Below are 20,303 nucleotides of genomic sequence, written 5' to 3' on the forward strand. Positions count from 1 at the left end.
GGCTTCTGCAGCCCAGGATGTTAGTCGCCAGTTTCTACGGATGTGTAAAAGAATAATCTGTCCATGGATCTAGTTGTGCTTATTATAGAATAGCTGTCGTTCAAATGCAATCAGCAACATTTATTATCTTGATGGGCAGTTCTTGTGGGTAGCTGGCAGGAAGAGAGCTTGTGCACACCATGCTAGGCTTGCCATGTGTGCAGTATAGTTTTAGGCCAGCTTGGAGTGTTGAGCAGGGAAAGAGGGCACAGAACTTGAAAAAAAGATGCCCACAGAGCAGATTTTTCTTTTTTACATCAAGTCGCAGTTGATTTATGGCAACCCAATGGGGGTTTCAGAGCCCCGTGGTGCAGAGTGGTAAAGCTGCAGTACTGCAGTCTGAGCTTTCTGCTCATGACCTGAGTTCGATCCCTGCGGAAGCTGGGTTCAGGTAGCCGGCTCAAGGTTGACTCAGCTTTCCATCCTTCCGAGGTTGGTCAAATGAGTCCCCAGCTTGCTGGGGGTGGGGTGGGGAGTGTAGATGACTGGGAAAGGCAATTGCAAACCACCCCATAAAAAGTCTGCCATTAAAACGTGATGCGACATCACCCCAGAGTCAGAAATGACTGGTGCTTGCACAGAGGACTACCTTGACCTTTTTCTCTGGGGCTTTCATTGCAAGAGGCTTCAGAGGTGGTCTGCCTTTGCCTTTCTTGTATGTTGTGAATAGGGCTGCCAATCTCCCAGGCAGGGTGGCGGTTCTCCTGCTCTGGAGGTTCCCAACCCGCTTGCCCACAGTGGACCAGTGGGAGGATCCCTTCCCGATGTCTCTGGTGCGATGACATCAATCGCAAGTGACGTCATCGCGACGGTGACGTTGCGCACCGGCCAGTCTAGGAGCTTCCAGAGAAACTCTATGGTTTTCCTGGACGCTCTAGCAATTGGGATGAGAACTCTATGGTACTATAGAGTTTCCCTCCCAGATTGCTAGAGCATCCAGGGGCCATGGGGGGACTTGGCAACCCTAGTTGTTACCGTGGTGTTCCTTGGTGGTCCCCCATCCAAATACTGACCAGGATCAGCCCTGCTTCCCCTCCAAGATTAGACCAGATTGGGCTAAGTTTGGGCCATCTGGGTCAGGGTATTTCTGCCTGATACGATTGCAGGGTTGCCCGCCTCCAGGTGGTGCCTGGAGATCTCCTGCTTTTCCAATTGATCTCCAACTGGCAGAGGTCAGCTCCCCTGGAGAAAATGGCTGCTTGGGAGGGTGGACCATTAAACCATGCTGAGGCCCCTCCCCTCCCCAAACCCCACCTTCTCCCAGATCCACCCCCAAAGTTTGCAGGTTTTTTCGAACGCAGACCTGGCAACTCTGTTATTGCCTAGCAAATCCCCACCCCAACTTTAGGGTAGTTGATTCAAAGGGGTGGAGCCGGAGGAGGTGAGGATTTGGGGAGGGTAGGGACTTTTAAAACACCTTTTTACATAAAGCGGGATTATGTAAAAGAAGAAGAAAAAGAATTGCAGATTTATACCCCACCCTTCTCTCTGAATCAGAGACTCAGAGCAGCTTACAATCTCTGGGCGTTTTCGCACTGACCTTAATCGGCAGCGACGTCCCTCTTCACCGCGCAGGATCTGCGCGGATTTCGCACCAATTGCTGCGGAGCACCCAGAAGAGCCGCAAAGTCCAGCGGCTTTTGCGGCGCAAATGTAAACTGGTTTTTGGCGGTTTACATTTGTGCCGCAAAAGCCGCGGGACTTTGCGGCTCTTCGGGATGCTCCGCAGCAATTGGTGCGAAATCCGCGCAGATCCTGCGTGGTGAAGAGGGACGTCGCTGCCGATTAAGGTCAGTGCGAAAACGCCCTCTATCTTATCCTCCCACAACAGACACCCTCTGAGATGGGTGGGGCTGAGAGGGCTCTCACAGCAGCTGCCCTTTCAAGGACAACTCCTGTGATAGCTATGGCTGACCCAAGGCCATTCCAGCAGCTGCAAGTGGAGGAGTAGGGAATCAAACCCGGTTCTCCCACATAAGAGTCCCCACACTTAACCACTACACCAGGGGTGGCCAACGGTAGCTCTCCAGATGTTTTTTGCTTACAACTCCCATCAGCCCCAGCCAGCATGGCCAATGGCTGGGGCTGATGGGAGTTGTAGGCAAAAAACATCTGGAGAGCTACCGTTGGCCACCCCTGCACTACACCAAACTGGCCCCACACTTAACCCCTACACACCAAAAGGGCAATTATGTTTCAGTAACAGAGCACAACTTTTGCATGCAAATGGTCTGGAGTTCAGTTCTCTCCAGCTGGAGGTTCTGAGACTTCAGGTGTTGGGAAAGCATGGTTAGTGTGTCAGACTAGAATCTGAGAGGGGCAAGTTCGAATCCCCACTAGGCCACAGAGGCTCAGTCAGTGGGTGACCTTTGGCCTATCACAGACACTCAGCCTAACTTTGAGTCTTTGGGAGGATATAAATGGAGGCCAGGAGAACGATGTCAGCTGTTTTGCTTCCCATTGTGGAGAAAGGCAGCATATAAATGAATAAGCAAATAGTCAGGAAAGTCAGATATTGTAGGCTGCCTCTAACCTTTTTGGCACCAGGGACCGGTTCTGCGGAAGACAATATTTCCACAGACCGTGTGTGTGTGTGATGGTTTCGAGATGATACAATTGTGCACTTTATTTTTATTAGTTTGGTGTAGTGGTTAAGTGTGCAGACTCTTATCTGGGGGAACCAGGTTTGATTCATCATTCTTCCACTTGCAGCTGCTGAATGGCCTTGGGTCAGCCATAGCTATCGCAGGAGTTGTCCTTGAAAGGGCAGCTTCTGGGAGAGCTCTCTCAGCCCCACCCACCTCAGAGGGTGTCTGCTATGAGGGAAGAAGATAAAGGAGATTGTGAGCCACTCTGAGACTCTGAAATTCGGAGTGGAGGGCAGGATATAAATCCAATGTCGTCTTATTATTATTATTCTTACTACATTGTAATATATAATGAAATACTTATACAACTCACAGCTCAGTTGCTAACAGGTCAAGGACTGCTACCAGTCCATGGCCCAGGGGTTGGGGACCCCTGATCTAGACCACTGACACCTTTCCTGGTACCCAGCAAGTGGGGTTTTTTTTAGAGTAGGTGGGACAAGGTGGGGCTTTTGCCCAGCAAAGCTTCTGGTTGGCCATTGGAGATCTGATTGGCTTTAACAAATTGTTACTTTGGCAGCAGCTGCCACTACAGCATAAGGGCCTTCACTGTGTGACTGAAGGTTAGCGATGGGAGCCATTTTGAGATCTCATGAGACTGGGCTATGCCTCCTTCCCTCCCCTGTTTTTAGTTACCCTTCACAATTGTTGATTGTATCAGCCGTAATTATTATTACTTGGACTTAAAACTTTTGTATGCCATCCCAAGAGCCCATCCCACGGGGCTCGCAAAGCGGGACAGCGGTTTTAACATAATATGCCACAAACGTACAGTATTCACGAATCCAAGCACTGACTCCGTTCTCCTCCTACACTGGAGGACTGGGTCGAGGAGGTCCTTTAAAGCCCCCAGAGGTGGAAGGGGGAGGAAGTGAACCAGAAGACAGCGGCAGCCCCATTTGAAGGAAGCTGGCGTCTGTTCAAGGGCGATTTCAAAAGCTTCCTTTAAGGAGCCCGGGCCGGATCACGCTGCAAAGATGGGATGATAAGACCTGGCAGCAGATCCAACTGCCATTCAGGGGAAGGGGACGGCTGAGGTGACCTTAGTAGGCCTGGAAGAATGGCAAAGGGATATGCAGCTTTCTACTGGAACGTTTTCTCCCTCTCCAAAAATGCTAGAACTTGAGGGCATCCGTTGAAACTGACGGGCAGTAGATTCAGGGCGGACATATTTGTGCAACAAAAGCAGCCCTGTGGCTCAGAGTGGTAAAGCTACAGTACTGCAGTCAGAGCCCTCTGCTCACAACCTGAGTTTGATCTCGGCGGAAGCTGGGTTCAGGTCGCCGGCTCGAGGTCGACTCAGCCTTCCATCCTTCCGAGGTCGGTAAAACGGGTACCCAGCTTGCTGGGGGGAAAGTGTAGAGGACTGGGGAAGGCAATGGCAAACCACCCCGTAAAAAGTCTGCCATGAAAATGTCGTGATGCGACGTCACCTTAGAGTCGGAAATGACTGATGCTTGCACAGGGGACTTCCTTTACCTTTTTATTTGCACAACAAGTGATTAAAATGTGGTATTCGCTGTCAAAGGATGGCCGCAGGTATAATTGGCTTTAAATTCGGGGATTAGACAGGTTCATGGAGGAAAGGCCTATCAGTGGCTACTAGTCATGGTGAATGAAGGGAACAGTCACATTCAGAGGCCGTAGACTTCTGAAATCAGTGCCAGCAGCAGGCCTCGGATTCAGTGGGAGCTCACAGGAGGGCAGCTCCTGAACCTTTCTGAGAGTTCCACCTCCTTGTCCATTGAATAGTATGTGCAGCTGCATAACAATCACTGGATGAGCTCCACCACCTATTTTTCTACAAAATGACCCCTGGCCAGGAGGGAATTTCAAGGGAAGGCCTGAGCCTGTATGCTCTGTTGTTGGACCTCCAGAGGAACTTGTTTGCCACTGTGTGAGTAGAGTTGCCAGGTCTCACCTCCGTTTTGGCGGGGGGCTCCTGGGACCTCGTCAGGATCTTCGATGACATCACCTGGTGGCGATGTCTGATTGCTGATGCCAGGGGGTGATGCTCTAGTTTTTTTTGGCAAAACTCTATGGTTTTTGGCCCTCATAACCATAGAGTTTGTCTAAAATCAAGAGCCTCGCCCTTTGATGTCAGCAATGTGATGATATCGCTACCAGGTGATATCATTGCACTAGCGATGCCCAGGGGTGGAATTCTAGCAGGAGCTCCTTTGCATATTAGGCCACACACCCCTGATGTAGCCAATCCTCCAAGAGCTTACAAGGCTCTTTTTTGTAAGCTCTTGGAGGATTTGCTACATCAGGGGTGTGTGGCCTAATATGCAAAGGAGCTCCTGCTAGAATTCCATTTCTGGCAATGCCGATGATGAAGTTTGGGGGTGGGGCTTCCTCACCAGCCAGCTGGCTGGTGGCCAATTGGAGCCTCTGAAATTGGGGGAAACCCCGCTCCAACAGGGGGATGGCAACCCTATGTGTGAGACAGGATGTGGGACTAGATGGACCATTGGTCTGATCCAGGAAGGGTTCCTCTGGTGTTTACCACAGCTGGATCTCATGAAACTGTTAAACTTGCTGACCTCTCAAGCTAACCATTTCTACACAATTTGTTTGCCCTGGATTCATTGTGGTCAGGGGTGGAATTCTAGCAGGAGCTCCTTTGCATATTTAGGCCACACACCCCTAATGTAGCCAATCCTCCAAGAGCTTACAAAAAGGAGCCCTGAAAGCTCTTGGAGGATTGGCTACCTCAGGGGTGTGTGGCCTAATATGCAAAGGAGCTCCTGCTAGAATTCCATCCGATTAGGGTTGGGAAACGTTTTTTTAAAAGGGATGTGCATGAGCCGGTTAATATGGCTTGATTTGTGGTTCGTTACATGCCCCGTTCGTGAACCATGGATTGTTACAGATTTTTAGTTGCCTCTTCTACCTCACCTGAAGCACCTTAGAGAAGTATTCTATCACGTGAGCCTCCACAAGATGTCCAAAGTGGTATACACCAAACACAAGTTTACCACCTGAAAAACAGAATTTTTAGCTCCACTCAGCTCCATGAATCACCTCGGGAGGCGACCAGACTAGACTTCTGAGTAAACGGAGGACACAGGGGTAGATGAAATTCAGTTGCAATCTTTAGGAATAAGACAGAAAACACCTTCCAAGATGGCGCCTAGAATTCAAAATGTAATTCAAGAGACGTATTTAATGGCTGGTTCAGCAACTCTGTGCCCCTATGGAGATCAGCAATAAGATGCTCTTCTCTCATGGAGACATCTACTAGTTTGTGTTCTTTCTTAGACTGGTAGTACTTGGAAGAGAGACTATCAAGGAAGTCCAGGGTCGCTCCACAGAGGCAGACAATGGCAAACCACCTCTGAATGTCTTCTGCCTTGAAAACCCAATGGGATCACCATAAGTAGGCTGTGATTTGACATCACTTTCTACCACCAACGACGTATTTTAGGCCATAGTCTAGGGTTGCCAGGTCCAATTCAAGAAATAATTGGGGACTTTGGGGGTGGAGCCAGGAGCAAGGTTGTGACAAGCGTGATTGAACTCCAAAGGCAATTCTGGCCATCACATTTAAAGGGTCCGCACACCTTTTAAATGCCTTCCCTCCACTGGAAATAATGAAAGATAGGGGCACCTTCTTTGGGGGCTCATGGAATTGGACCCCCTAGTCCAATCTTGTTGAAACTTGGAAGGTGATTTGAGGAGAGGCACCAGATGCTATGCTGAAAATTTGGTGACTCTACCTTAAAATACAGTCACCACACAGAGCCCCAGATACTCACGGATCAATTCTCTATTATACCCTATGGGAATCGGTCTCCATAGGGGATAATGGAGTGCCAAGCAGATATTTCCCTCTCCCCCTGCTTTCTGATGACCCTGAAGTGGGGGGAGGGCCTCAAAACCAGGGGATCCCCTGACTCCACCTGGGGATTGGCAACCCTAGGTCATACAGACATGATAAAGTGTCTTTACAGAAGCTTACCAATCATCACCTTGTTAGGATTCAAACCGGACTCCTGACTCATGACACCCTCTTTCTTGACCCTTTAGGCTCACTTTCTGTAAGAAGAGGCCGCTGAGGGTGGGTGATGGAATACTCCGCTATGGGGGAACAAGAACCCGCCCCCCACTACTTGGGGCCCTCCCACTTGCAAGCCAATGAGGATTCAGAGCTTTTCTTCAGCGGTTCAGAGGGCATGGATTCTGGGGCAGTGCCCACATATTTCTCTCGTATGTCCGACTCCTACAGAACGTCTCCAGGTATGTATACAAGGTCTCCAGGTATGTTCAAGAACCAGCCTTGACCAAATGAAGATCTCCGGCAGGGTTCCCTCTAAGCTGAGTTAGTGTGATGGGAGAGGTGCCCCCCGACTTTTTAAAAAGCTCCTCCACTTTTAAAAATGTGGCTATGCCCCTGAGACTAAGCCTCTCTAGCCCTTCCTGGTCTAAGATCAAGTAGTTAGCCCTGCAAGCAGGGGTGGAATTCTAGCAGGAGCTCCTTTGCATATTAGGCCACACACCCTTGTAAGGATTGGCTACATCAGGAGGGTGTGGCCTAATATGCAAAGGAGCTCCTGCTAGAATTCCACCCCAGCCTGCAAGCTAAGACTCATACAAGGTTCGTACCAGAGAAAGCAATTATTCTGGTAGCTGAACTGACCAGAAACTGCCCAAAGGGACCAATCTCCTGACACCTGGGTGACCTTGGGCCACAAGTTCTCTCAGAGCTGTTCTCTCTAGAACAGTTTTCTCAGAGCTTTCTCAGCCCCACCCACCTCACAGGATGTCTATTGTGGGTAGAGCAAGGAAAGGAGATTTGCAAGCCTGTCTGAGATGCCGAGTGAAGAGCAGGGTATAATTCCAACCTCCTCCTTTTACTCCTCCAACTTTTCCTTCTCCTTCTCCTCCTCCTTCTCCAGTTTGGTGTAGTGGTTAAGTGTGTGGACTTTTGTGGGGGAAGAAGACAAAGGAGATTGTAAGTCGCTTTGAGGGTATAAAGGCAGGCTATAAATCTACGGTCTCCTCCTCCTTTCTTTTCCTCCTCCTCCTCCTCTTTCTTTTCCTCCTCCTCCTCCTTTTCTCCTCCACCTCCTCCTCTTCCACCTCCTCCTTCTCCTCCATCTCCTCCTCGACGTGATATACAACTAAAGCTTCTCTTTCTACCCCTAACAGTGCGGCAATTGTATCCAATCCTCAATGGTTTGCAGTGGATGGATGGACACCCTTACAGCACAGCAGCCTGGGCCTCCAGCTCTTCTGGGAAACCTCCCGGTGGACTTCCAATCTACACCTCTGCTTCTTTGTCTTACCAGCCTCTCCAAAGCCCTCCTTCACCCAAGGACCTGACCCCTGAAGACAAAGAGAGCCCCAGATTCCTGGAGATGCTGAAGACAGAGAGGATGAGTCCCACCACCCATACCGAACTGCAGCCATTGGGGTCTTCAACAGAAGCAATCCATACCCCTTATGCTATGGGGCAGGAGTATGGATACTTCCAACCAGCCGGGAGCCCCCTGACAGCTGGATACTCCCCCAAACTGCGGGGGGCAATGCAGCTCTCCCCCAGTGGTGAGTTCTTGTGCTGGGTCCATACATTAGGATTGTGGCATGGAGCTGCCCTGAAATTACAACTAATGAGGGCCTTTTTTGCAGAAAAAGCCCAGCAGGAACTCATTTGCATATCAGGCCACACCCCCTAATGGCACCATTATTTCACACAGGACTTTTTTTGTAGAAAAAAGCCCAGCAGGAACTCATTTGCATATCAAGCCACACCCCCTGACAGCACCATTTTTTTCACACAGGACTTTTTTGTAGAAAAAGCCCAGCAGGAACTCATTTGCATATTAGGCCACACCCCATGACACCAAGCCAGCTGGAACTGTATTCCTGTGCGTTCCTGCTAGGAAAAAAAAAAAAGCCCCGCAACTGATGTTCAGACTACAGAGATCAATTCCCCTGGGAGGAAGTGATAGCTTTGAAGTGTGGGCCCTGTGATATTGTACCCCACTAAACACTCTTCCTCTCCAGACTCCACACTCTAGAGCACAAGGATGGCATGTGGGTTTTGGCCACTGTGTGATACAGAGTGCTGGACTGGATGGGCCATTGGCCTGATCCAACATGGCAACTCTTACGTTCTTACATCTGGGGCAGTGATGCTCTGTAATCTTGGCGCTTGGGGGGCAAGAGTGGGAGGACTTCTGGAGTTCTGGCCCCACTGGTGGACCTCCTGATGGCACCTGAGGTTTTGGCCACTGTGTGACACAGAGTGCTGGACTGGATGGGCCATTGGCCTGATCCAGCATGGCATCTCTTATGTTCTTATGTCTTGGGCAGTGATGCTCTGTAATCTTGGTGCTTTGGGGGCAAGAGTGGGAGGACTTCTGGAGTTCTGGCCCCACTGGTGGACCTCCTGATGGCACGTGGATTTTGGCCACTGGGTGACACAGAGTGCTGGATTGGATGGGCCATTGGCCTGATCCAACATGACTTTATGTTCTTATGTCTGGGGCAGTGATGCGCTGTAATCTTGGTGCTTGGGAGGCAACAGTGGGAGTTCTGGCCTTGCTGGTGGACCTTCTGATGACCCCTGAGTTTTGGCCACCATTTGACACAAGAGTGTTGGACTAGTTGGGCCATTGACCTGATCTAGGGTTGCCAAGTCTAGCTCAGATAATATCTGGGGACTTTGGGGGTGGGGCTGAGAGACTTTGGGGGTGGAACCAGGAGGCTTTCCCTACAATGAATAAAAACACATCAGTGCAGTTCCCCTGAATACAGTCTTCATTTCCTCACCCAAGCAGCTGCAAATCATCTCTCTCTCTCTCTCTCTCTCTCCCCCCCCCCCTCTCTCTCTCACACACACACACAGAAGCAAAAATAAAACAGTCTGCAATCCCACACTCGTGTGGTCTCACTGGGGCAATTTACTCACAAGTTGCTGAACTTCCAATAACACAGGGAAACCAAAGGTTCAAGTTTACGCTTTATGTGCAAACGACCTCTAAAAGGCTTGAACAACAAAGGGAGGGCCTGGGCTGCTTTCACAGCTACTGGGAGCAACCACCTTGTTCTGCCTGCTCACCCCGCCCCCATCCAACCTTAAAGACACACCATCCAAAGAGGAAGCCTTTGCAAGCTTTCTCCTAGCGTTCTGAAGGGGAAAGGCACATGATAGCTGTGGGAGCAGAGCTTTCTCCCCCCCCCCCCCGCCGCTGGCCAGATGATTGGGGGTGGGAAGGAGCCTGGGAAAGCGGGAGAACCTCCGCTGGGACCTAGGGATTGGAAAGCCTAGCCTGGTCCAGCATGGCTCCTCTTATGTTCTTAATTTTCTAAAGCAGGGGTGGCCAACGGTAGCTCTCCAGATGTTTTTTTGCCCACAATTCCCATCAGCCCCAGCCATTGGCCATGCTGGCTGGGGCTGATGGGAGTTGTAGGCAAAAAAACATCTGGAGGAAAAAAAACATCTGGAGAGCTACCGTTGGCCACCCCTGTTCTAAAGTACAAGGAGGCACTCTACTAATGTTGACCTACCCTGTCAGTGTGTTCCATGCATTTTAACGATGTCACTATGACTACTCAGCAGAGATGTTGACGTCGCCTTTGTGGCTTGCAGATGCTACGGTGGGCTGAGACATGAAAATTGCCAATAAAATCAGTTACTTAGGTGCCAAGGATATCTATTTATCTAAGATTTAGCTTAGAAGCTTGCCTTTCTGCCAGGCCGCTTGACCCAAGTGCGTTACAGAATTTAAAAAATAATCATTATACCTTTGAACGGTTAAAATAGCAGGCAGATCACCTATAAATAACATCTAAACATTATAAAATGATGTACAGGCGGTATATGACTCCTAAAAAGCTAGCAAAAATGAACAATAAGATGCCAGATAGATGCTGGAAATGTAAGGAGCATGAAGGTTCTTTCTACCATATGTGGTGGACTTGTGAAAGAGTGAAACAGTTTTGGCAAATGATTCAACAAGAAATTTCTAGAATCTTGGTATATGAATTTAAGAGAACTCCAGAGACTTTCCTATTGGGATTACAAATGGAGAAATTTCCAAAAGAAGATAGAACTGTTATCTGGTACTTGCTTTCATTTGCTAGGACATTATATGCGCAGTTATGGAAGCAAGATAAAATACCAGAAAAATGGGACTGGATTGTAAAAGTTATGTCATGGAGTGAAATGGACAAACTAACAAGAATCTTGAGAGACTATGAGTTAGAGGGATTTAAAAAGGGATTGGGATAAATTTAGAAAGTACATAGAAGAATGGAAAATAAAAGGACACTGGGTGATTTTTGAGAATGCCACTTAGGTTTTCAGAAGAAGAAAGAAGATGAATTATAACAACTGGGTGGGACTTTATAAAGAATAAGAAATGGTGTTTTTTAACTTCTTTGCAAAATGATATATATATATATTTTCTTTTTTATTTCTTATTATGAAGATTCTTTTAAAGTTAAAGATACCTTTTGACATTAGAAGTTTAGGTAACTGACACTGGCGGAAGTCAAGATTTGCGGGGAGGGGAGGAAGGGAAAATGTAATGTATGGGGAAGGTAGTAAGTGTTAATATTTTATTAGAACTGGATATAATTACCATATATTACCAAATAAAATTGTGTTTAAACAATAACATCTGTAAGTGACCCCCATTCACAAGATCTAGCAATATATCAACACGCACCATGAAAGTGTGATGGTGTTTTTATTGCCTTGTGTGACCTGGGCAGTCTTCCTGATCAGAACATGCACAGGTTCTTGACCAGGGGTAGAATTCTTGTGGGAGCTCCTCTGCATATTAGGCCACACCCCCTCTGAGGTAGTCAATCCTCCAAGAGCTTACAAAAAAGAGCCTTGTAAGATCTTGGGGGATTGGCTACATGGGGAGGGGGGTGGCCTAATGTGCAGAGGAGCTCCTGCTAGAATTCCATCCCTGTAATCGTGACACAGTACAGGAGCTTTCCAGGACTGAAGGTGCTGGGAAGGCAAGCAAGGCAGTGTTTCCACTGGGTTTCAGAGAGGAGTGAACCCATAGCAAAATGGGAGGATTCTGGGGCTCGTTCCTAGCCTGGAAAGTCTGCTTCACTAAACTCCGGATGCTTGCGGGCATGCTTTTTACCCTCTTTCAGCTACATTATGGCAATGTATAATTCAAGCCTAAAAGGAATGAGAGAATGGCTGCTGGAAACTGGTGGTTCTTTCCACATGATTACAGGAATCGTTTATAAATGACTTATTGGAAAACTTTACAATTCATGCAATTGCTTTCTTATGAGTTAACAGGGTATCTGTTGTGGGGAAAGGAAGAGAAAGGAGATTGTAAGCCACTTTGAGGCTCCAAGGAGATCGTAAACTGCTCTGAGACTCTTCTTCTTCTTCTTCTTCTTCTTCTTCTCTGAAGACTCTGAAGCTTAAAGGGAACATTGATCAGGGCTTTTTTGTAACAGGAACTGCTTTACATATTAAGCCACACATCCCTGATGCAGCCAGTCCTCCTGGAGCTTTCAGTAGGCCCTGCACGAAGAGCCCTGTAAGCTCTTGGAGGATTGGCTACATCAGGGGTGTGAGGCCTAATATGTAAAGCAGTTCCTGCCACAAAAAAGCCCTGATCAATGTTCCCTTTAAGCTTCAGAGTCTTGTGAGCAAAAAATCTGCTTTGTGAGCTACTGGCATTCAAGCTATGAGCTCCTGCATCAATGAGGGTGCTCTGGGGCCATCCTTCCTGAGCTAAGATAAAAATGTGTGAGCTGGAGGCTAAAAATTTGTGAGCTAGCTCATGCTAACTCAGTTAGAGGGAACACTGGCCCTGATTGTCACTAAAACTAAAACTGGACATTATACTTTTTTTAGTTCATAGGTTCCAGTTCACTTTCTCCACAGCCAGCTGAGAGGTGCGTGGAATGGATTTTTAAAGTGTACGAGAGACCAGATTTGGACTGAGGCCATAAGAAAGAACAGGAGTGGTGGAACTGTGGCTCAGGAACCACCTGTGGCTCTTTCACACATATTGTGTGGCTCTCGAAGCCCCCACTGCCCCACTGGCCGGCTTGGAAAAGGCCTTTTTCTCTTTAAATCACTTCTCCAAGCCAAGCCAGTCAGTGGCTTGGGGAATGCATTTAAAGTTGATTTCTTTCCATCTCTCCCTCCCTCCTCCCTGTCTATTCTCCTTCCTTCCTTGCGGCTCTCAAACATCTGATGTTCATGTTTTGCGACTCTCAAACATCTGATATTTATTTTATGTGGCTTTTACGTTAAGCAAGTTTGGCCACGCTTGGGATAGAAGAAGGGTCTTCAGCCTCCATTCTGCATCATGTTCCTGCCCCCAAAACAGCATGGGGAAGCGTTATTAGCCCCATTTTGTAGCTGCCTGTTTTCAGTGTGCTTCTGATATGTATAGGCAGGGCTTTTTTTGTAGCAGGAACTCCTTTGCATATCAGGCCACACCCTCCTGATGTAGCCAGTCCTCCAAGAGCTTTAGCAGGCCCTGTAAGAAGAGCCCTGTCAGCTCTTGGAGGATTGCCTACATCAGGGGGTGTGTGGCCTAATATGCAAAGGAGTTCCCGCTGCATATAGGCATCATTCCTGATTAGCGTGACCCAACTCAGCACCACATCAGAAGTCAAAGTCTCACATTTCCCTCCGTTCTGAACTGTTCAGTCACTTTTTCACTGACTGTCTTCATCTTTCCTCTCAGAGGCACGTGAGTGTGTGAACTGTGGGGCCACAGCCACGCCACTGTGGCGAAGAGATGGCACCGGTCACTATCTCTGTAACGCTTGCGGACTCTATCACAAGATGAACGGGCAGAATCGGCCTCTCATCCGGCCTAAGAAGCGCCTGGTAAGTGTCCTACGCTCCTTGGCGGTCCCCTTTGGCCTCATCCACCCCTGACTTCTAGATGTCTCATGTTTAAGAAGTTTAAAAATCTGTGCTCAATTTAAATCAGGGGTGTCAAATATGCGGCCCAGGGGCCGAATCAGGACCCTGGAGGGCTGCTATCAGGCCCCCGAGCAACTGGCTGTCATCTGCTTCCTTCTCCCTCTCTCTTGCTTCCTTCTGCATCACAGCTTGCTCTCCCAGGCTCTCTCAGTCGCACAGCAGAGCTACTGAGATACTGAGCCAATGGTACCTACAGTACATAAATATGGCATAGAAGAAGAATTGCAGATTTATACCCTGCACTTCTCCCTGAATCAGAGACTCAGAGCAGCTTACAATGTCCTATATCTTCTCCCCCCGCAACAGACATCCTGTGAGGTGGGTGGGGCTGAGAGGGCTCTCACAGCAGCTGCCCTTTCAAGGACAACCTCTGCCAGAGCTATGGCTGACCCAAGGCCATTCCAGCAGCTGCAAGTGGAGGAGTGGGGAATCAAACCCGGTTCTCCCAGATAAGAGTCTGTGCACTTAACCACTACACCAAACTGGCTCTCTCTAAGCAATACTCCCTCTAAGCTGTGGAGTCTTGTGAGCAAAAATTCTGCTTCATGAGCTACTGGCATTAAAGTTGTGAGATAATGCATCAGTTAGTTTGCTCTGGGGGCCTTTTTTCTTGAGCTGACAAAAATGTGCGAGCCGGAGTCTAAAATAACGGTGAGCTAGCTCACACTAACTCAGCTTAGAGGGAACACTGCATATAAGATGTGCTTCTATTTTTGAAAGTAAAATATCTTTCTCTTGTCACCATTGGAGTCAGATCACTTTTGTAATTTGTTGGAACAGCATTTTCTCCTTAACCAGGAAATGTGGGGGATACTATGTAAAGCAGGGGTGTCAAACATGCAGCCTGCGGGCCGAATCAGGTCCCTGGAGGGCTCCTATTAGGCCCCTAAACAACTGGCTCTTGTTTACTTCCTTCTCCCTCTCTCTTGCTTCCTTCTGCATCTCAGTTTGCTTTGCCAGGCTTGCTCAATCACACAGGAGCTACAGAACAAAACCTCAGTTTTCTCCATTGGCTGAGGCTCCTCCCCCTCCTGGTCCCTTCGGGGAGAAAGGAAAGAGCCAGAGCTTCCTTTGCCCAGTTCCCTGAATCTCATGGGAGAAATACAAAGAAAGCACCTTTCAGACCCAAAAGTACTAATGTTTTAAGAATGTTTTAAGGTTTGTTTTTTTAAAAAAATCTTTAGTCGTTTGTCTGTGTCATTTTAAAAGTTTATATCTCTGCTATTTAATTTTAAATAGGTAAACACATGGGCCGACCTAACATAGCTCGGCCTGGCCTGACAAGGTCTCATCTATGTCAGATCCAGCCCTCATAACAAATGAGATCAACACTCCTGAAAGCTTCTGTGCTTCCTAGTCAAATTATCTATCTATCCATCCATCCATCCATCCATCCATCCCAGTCGTTTCCAACTCTGGGGTGACGTTGCTTTCACAAAGTTTTCACAGCAGACTTTTGACGGGGTAGTTTGCCATTGCCTTCCCCAGTCTTCTACACTTTCCCCCCAGCAAGCTGGGTCCTCATTTTACCGACCTCGGAAGGATGGAAGGATGAGTCAACCAAGGGCCGGCTACCTGAACCAGTTTCCGCCGGAATCGAACTCAGGTCGTTAGCAGAGAGTTCAGACCACAGTACTGCAGTACCGCTGCTTTACCACTCTGCACCATGGGGCTATGTTTAGTTTAACCCAGGGCTTTTTTTTTTTTTTTTTTTGGAGCAGGAACGCACAGGAACGCAGTTCCGGCTGGTTTGGCATCGAGGGGTGTGGCCTAATATGCAAATGAGTTTCTGCTGGGCTTTTTCTACAAAAAAGGCCCTGGTTTAACCAAATAAAAATGCCCACCTGGTTGATTTTACAGATTGTCAGCAAGCGAGCGGGGACCCAGTGCAGTAACTGCCAAACAACGACCACCACCCTCTGGCGCCGCAACGTCAACGGGGATCCCGTGTGCAATGCCTGCGGCCTCTACTACAAGCTGCACAATGTAAGCCCGGGGAGAAGAAGGGAAAGAGTTCAGATTCTGAGGTCGACTGGGAGGAGGAGGGACAATGGAGGTACTGGGGCAACTGGGGGATGAGTGAATGTTTCTAGAGCAGGGCTGGCCAAACTTGCTTAAGGTAGGAGCCACGTAGAATAAATGTCAGATGTCTGAGAGCTGGAAGGAAGGAAGGAAGGAAGGAAGGAAGGAAGGAAGGAAGGAAGGAAGGAAGGAAGGAAGGAAGGGAGGGAGGGAGGGAGGGAAGGAAGAAGGGAGGGAGGGAAGAAGGAAGGGAGGGAAGAAGGAAGGAAGGAAAATAGATGAGAGGAAGGTGGAAGGAAAGCAACTTTAAATGCATTCTCCAAGCCATCAGCAAACTTGGCTTGGAGAAGTGATTTAAAGAGACAAAAGCCTTCTCCAAGCCAGCTGATGGGGCGGTGGGGGCTTCAAGAGTCACACAATATCTACGAAAGAGCCACATGTGGCTCCCAAGCCACAGTATGGCCACCGCTGTTCTAGAGTGAAATGATTCCCCACTAGCCTTATGCCGCTCTCACGCTCCTCTTCTCCATGGGGCTTCTGTCATATTTCACACTCTCTGCCCTGGGGTTGCAGCTCGCTTCGACTTTTTCGCACGGCAAACAGAAAGCGGGTTTTAGAGGATCTTGTTTGCTGCACGAAAAAGGCGGAGCGAGTTGCAGCCCTGGGGCAGACAGTGTGAAATCCGAAGGAAGTTCTGCTGAGAAGAGGAGAGTGAGAGCGGCGTAAGGGTAGTGGGGAATCAGTCTGAGTGGAGTTGGGACATCCTTGGAAAAGAGGCCAAGGGGTTGGGCTTTTTTTTGTAGCAGGAGCTCCTTTGCCCTGATGTAGCCAATCCTCTTGGAGCTTACAACAGGCCCTGTATTAAGAGCCCTGTAAGCTCTTGATTGATTGGCTGCATCGGGGGCTTGTGGCCTAATATGCAAAGGAGTCAGTGTTGCAAAAAAAAAAAAAAAAAGCCCTGGATGCAATGCAGGTCTTAAATCTGGGCAACTTCCACTGAGCTTCCCTATCTGTCAGTGTGATGGACAGGGCCAGAACCGGGGAGAGGCAGAGGGGGTGCTTGCCCTGCGTGCCGTTGGTGGGGTGTGTGCTGAATTGGAGAAAGATCGGCTGCTTTTGCATCCTCTCCATCTTGTGCAGAGGCAGCAAAAGCAGCCCCGTGGCTCCCTCCCTCACCATTTAAAGACGGCGGGGTCTTCAAATGAGAGGGGGAGTCAGATCGCTTCCGTTTACTGCTTCTCCGCAGTGCAGGGAGGTGGCAAAGGCAGCCCCGTAGCTGCCGTCCATGGGGAGGCAGATCGCCTGCCTTTGCCACCTCCACCCCGCGGCTTCCCCCTTGCGTTTCTGACTAGGGTTGCCAAGTCCATTTCAAGAAAGATCTGGGGACTTTGGGGGTGGAGCCAGGAGCAAGGGTGTGACAAGCATGATTGAACTCCAAAGGGAGTTCTGGCCTTCACATTTAAAGGGGACTTTGTTGTTGTTCAGTCACACAGTTGAGTCCAACTCTTTGCGACCCCATGGACCAAATGCCTTCCCTCCAGTGAAAATAATGAAGGATAGGGGCACCTTCTTTGGGGGCTCATAGAATTGAATCCCCCAGTCCAATCCTTTTGAAACTTGGTGGGGGAGTGTTTTGAGGATAGGCATTGGATGCTATGCTGCAAATTTGGTGCTTCTACCTCAAAACACAGCCGCCCCCCCCCCGCCCCGAGCCACAGATAACTGCAGATCAATTCATTATACCCTATGGGAATTGGTCTCCATAGGGAATAATGAGTGCCTAGCAGACATTTCCCTCCCCCTTTTGGATGACCCTAAAGTGGGGGGGGGAGAGGGCCTCCAAACTGGGGGATCCCCTGCCCCCACCTGGGGATTGTGCAAGCCAAAAGAGAAACGTGGAAAGTTGGAGCAGGTGAAAAAACAAGGCACAGTACCTCCACGTTTCTCAGCCTCAAGCCAATTACAGAAAATTAATTTTTTTATCAAAGAATAATAAATCATTTCACATCTGACACATCATTGCTAGTGCATACAAACAAGAATGTCTGCCCCCCGCCCCCTGATTCCCACAGTCTTTTTATGATGCCACCACAACAATTTCTTCAAGTAAGAGGATTGGGAAGAAGCAAGAGGGTTGTAAGGAAGCATTCCAAATAACTATTCTTAAAAGAGTCCAGCGCTCCAGTTGAAGAATTCTTGAATGCAATGCAGCTTGGCAGTAAAATCAAGCTACGAGGCTGTACTTATATCCTCGTTTCACATAAACTTTGACGAGCTTCGTATAATTAAATACCAGCACTTCATATTCACGCAGTCTTTAGACTTGCTCTATCTGACTTCAATGCAATGTGGTGCATTAGTTCTCCCAAGGCCCTCCCTTTTGAAGAGCTATTGCCCCCCCCCCTTCCTTTTCAATTCCACCAGGGTGATCCCAGGGCTTGGAAGAGAATCTGGGAAATATTGGCCAGAGGGGAAATCTACAGCTAGTTTGGGATACCATCTCTCGCACGGGAAATCCCTGGAGATTGGGAGATGGAATGCAGGGCTGTTGCATGGAATGCAATGAGGTGCTGCATTGAAGTCAGATAGAACATGTCTAAAGACTGCCTGAATATAAAGTGCTGGTATTTGATTATATGAAGCTCGTCGAAGCTTATGTGAAACGAGGATATAAGTCGCTTGATACTACTGCCAAGCTGCATTTCGTTCAAGAATTCTTCAATTGGAGTGCTGGACTCTTAAGAATACTTATTTGGAATGCTTCCGCCCAACCCTCTTACTTGAAGCAATTGCTGTGATGGCATCATAAAAAGACTCTGGGAATCAGGGGAGGGGCAGACATTTTTGTTTGTATGAACTAGCAATGATGTGTCAGATGTGAAATAGTCTATTATCCTTTGATAAAAAAATTTTTTTTCTGTAATTGGCTTGAGGCTGAGAAACGTGGAGGTACTGTGCTTCGTTCCCGCCCCCACCCCCCAACCTGGGGATTGGCAGCCCTACTTCTGACCCAATCTTCATCCGACCGTGTGGCTCTCTGACACCGACTTCCCGGTCACTCACGCCTTCCCCTTTGTATCCTTCCAGGTGAACCGTCCCCTGGCGATGCGCAAGGACGGCATCCAGACGCGGAACCGGAAGGTCTCCTCTGCTAAGTCCAAGAAGCGCAAGGGGAATCTTGGGGACTCTGCAGCAGCCTTAACCCCCTCCTTAGAGCTGCTGCCGCCTCCCCTGGCGGGGGACGAAGCCACTGCCCTCTACACCTTCAACCCCATGATGTTCTCAGGACATCTGCTGCCTTTCAGACCCAATCCTCATCTCCTAGGGTCTTCCCCTGGCTTCCCTCCCCAGTCCTCTCCTGCCCCGCACGGCTCCCCTGGGGTCATCTCTGCACTGGTGTAAGGCCTCCTCGAAGCACAGACATCTCTGTACAATGACTCTGGGCCATCCTCATTCGGGGTGGGGGGTGTTGCTTGGCTGGAAAGCCATACAAACCGTGCATGGTTCGGGCTCCTTCTGCTCATCAGAGAAGGCAGAGAGTTTCACGCGATCAGGAAACGGGGGGTGGCAAAACCATACCTGGACTGAACCACTTCTAATGGTGGATGTAATAGAGTGGGTTCTTAGGCACTGAAGAGGCGAGGTAGTTCTGATAAGCTCTTTATTAAGTATAGCATGGTGGGTGGCTGGACTAACAAGACTGAGGAACGGGGCCCGCTGGGCCAACTATATACAACCCTGGGTTCCCGCGCTAGTACGTTATTGGGTCATTCAAACCAGCTGGGGGCCTGTGATTGGAGCAGGGCAGTCTGGATTTGGATCCTCCTGCCCATTGCTCCTAAGTCCCCAAGCTCAGTCCGTCAGGCTCCAATGAGCCAGGCAGGAACACCATTTGGTACACAAAGATTCATATACATAACAATGGACGAGGGGGGAGGTCACATGGCTGAATTCTTCCCCCTGGAAGGAAGAAGTCCCTGACGGTATAAAGCTGGCAGGTCAGAGAAAAGGCCAGACTGGAGGTTTGTTCCTGGTATTTGGTTTGCTATGGGCTGGGGAAGCGATACTCCCTCTAAGTTGTGGAGTCTCGTAAGCAAAAATTCTACTTCGCGAGCTCCTGGCCTTCAAGTTGGGAGCTACTGCATAAAATTAGTTTGCTCCGGGGCCATTTTTCCGGAGCGAAGACAAAAAATGTGTGAGCCGAAGGCTAAAAAACTGTGAGCTAGCTCACATGAACTCAGCTTGGAGGGAACACCGGCTGGGAGATTAGAGCCCTCTCGTAGGAAGTGGTACAGTCCAGGAACGGCTTTGCTACCGCTCATTAATTGGCACACAGTCTGAAACAAGCAATCCATCCAGTTGCCTGCATACGTTTTCCCATTCAGCTTCATATGCTCCCCTTTGGCCCGTTCTGCTAGAATCCACTCTTCACAGCCCATCTGGCCCCATAGACGAGCAGTGTCTGTTCGCAGAGCTATGTGTCCGTTCCCGTGAGAACTCTTGAGGCTCTAGAGATGAACAGGGGCCTTGGACCTGGCAACTCTACTTCCATGTACAGACGACATGAAGACCATACAGATAGCCTTGCTGGATTAGTCCAGGTCCAGCATTCTTTGCAGGAATCCCAGTAGCCACAAGTCAGTTGGTTGCCCGCCAGG

The 20,303-nt window shown here is 48.9% G+C and overlaps 1 protein-coding gene across 1 annotated transcript; it reads left to right on the forward strand.

The window, feature by feature from the left end:
* The first annotated feature begins 6,743 nt into the window (after nucleotides 1-6,743).
* GATA1 (GATA binding protein 1) lies at nucleotides 6,744-19,070 on the forward strand. Its single transcript, XM_060252560.1, has 5 exons — nucleotides 6,744-6,929; nucleotides 7,842-8,237; nucleotides 13,379-13,524; nucleotides 15,484-15,609; nucleotides 18,733-19,070. The coding sequence occupies exons 1-5, from the start codon at nucleotides 6,758-6,760 to the stop codon at nucleotides 19,045-19,047; spliced, it is 1,155 nt and encodes a 384-aa protein (XP_060108543.1). The 5' UTR covers nucleotides 6,744-6,757; the 3' UTR covers nucleotides 19,048-19,070.
* Nucleotides 19,071-20,303: the final 1,233 nt, after the last annotated feature.

The sequence above is a fragment of the Heteronotia binoei genome, chromosome 13 (assembly GCF_032191835.1).
Source record: "Heteronotia binoei isolate CCM8104 ecotype False Entrance Well chromosome 13, APGP_CSIRO_Hbin_v1, whole genome shotgun sequence".
Lineage (NCBI taxonomy): Eukaryota > Metazoa > Chordata > Lepidosauria > Squamata > Gekkonidae > Heteronotia > Heteronotia binoei.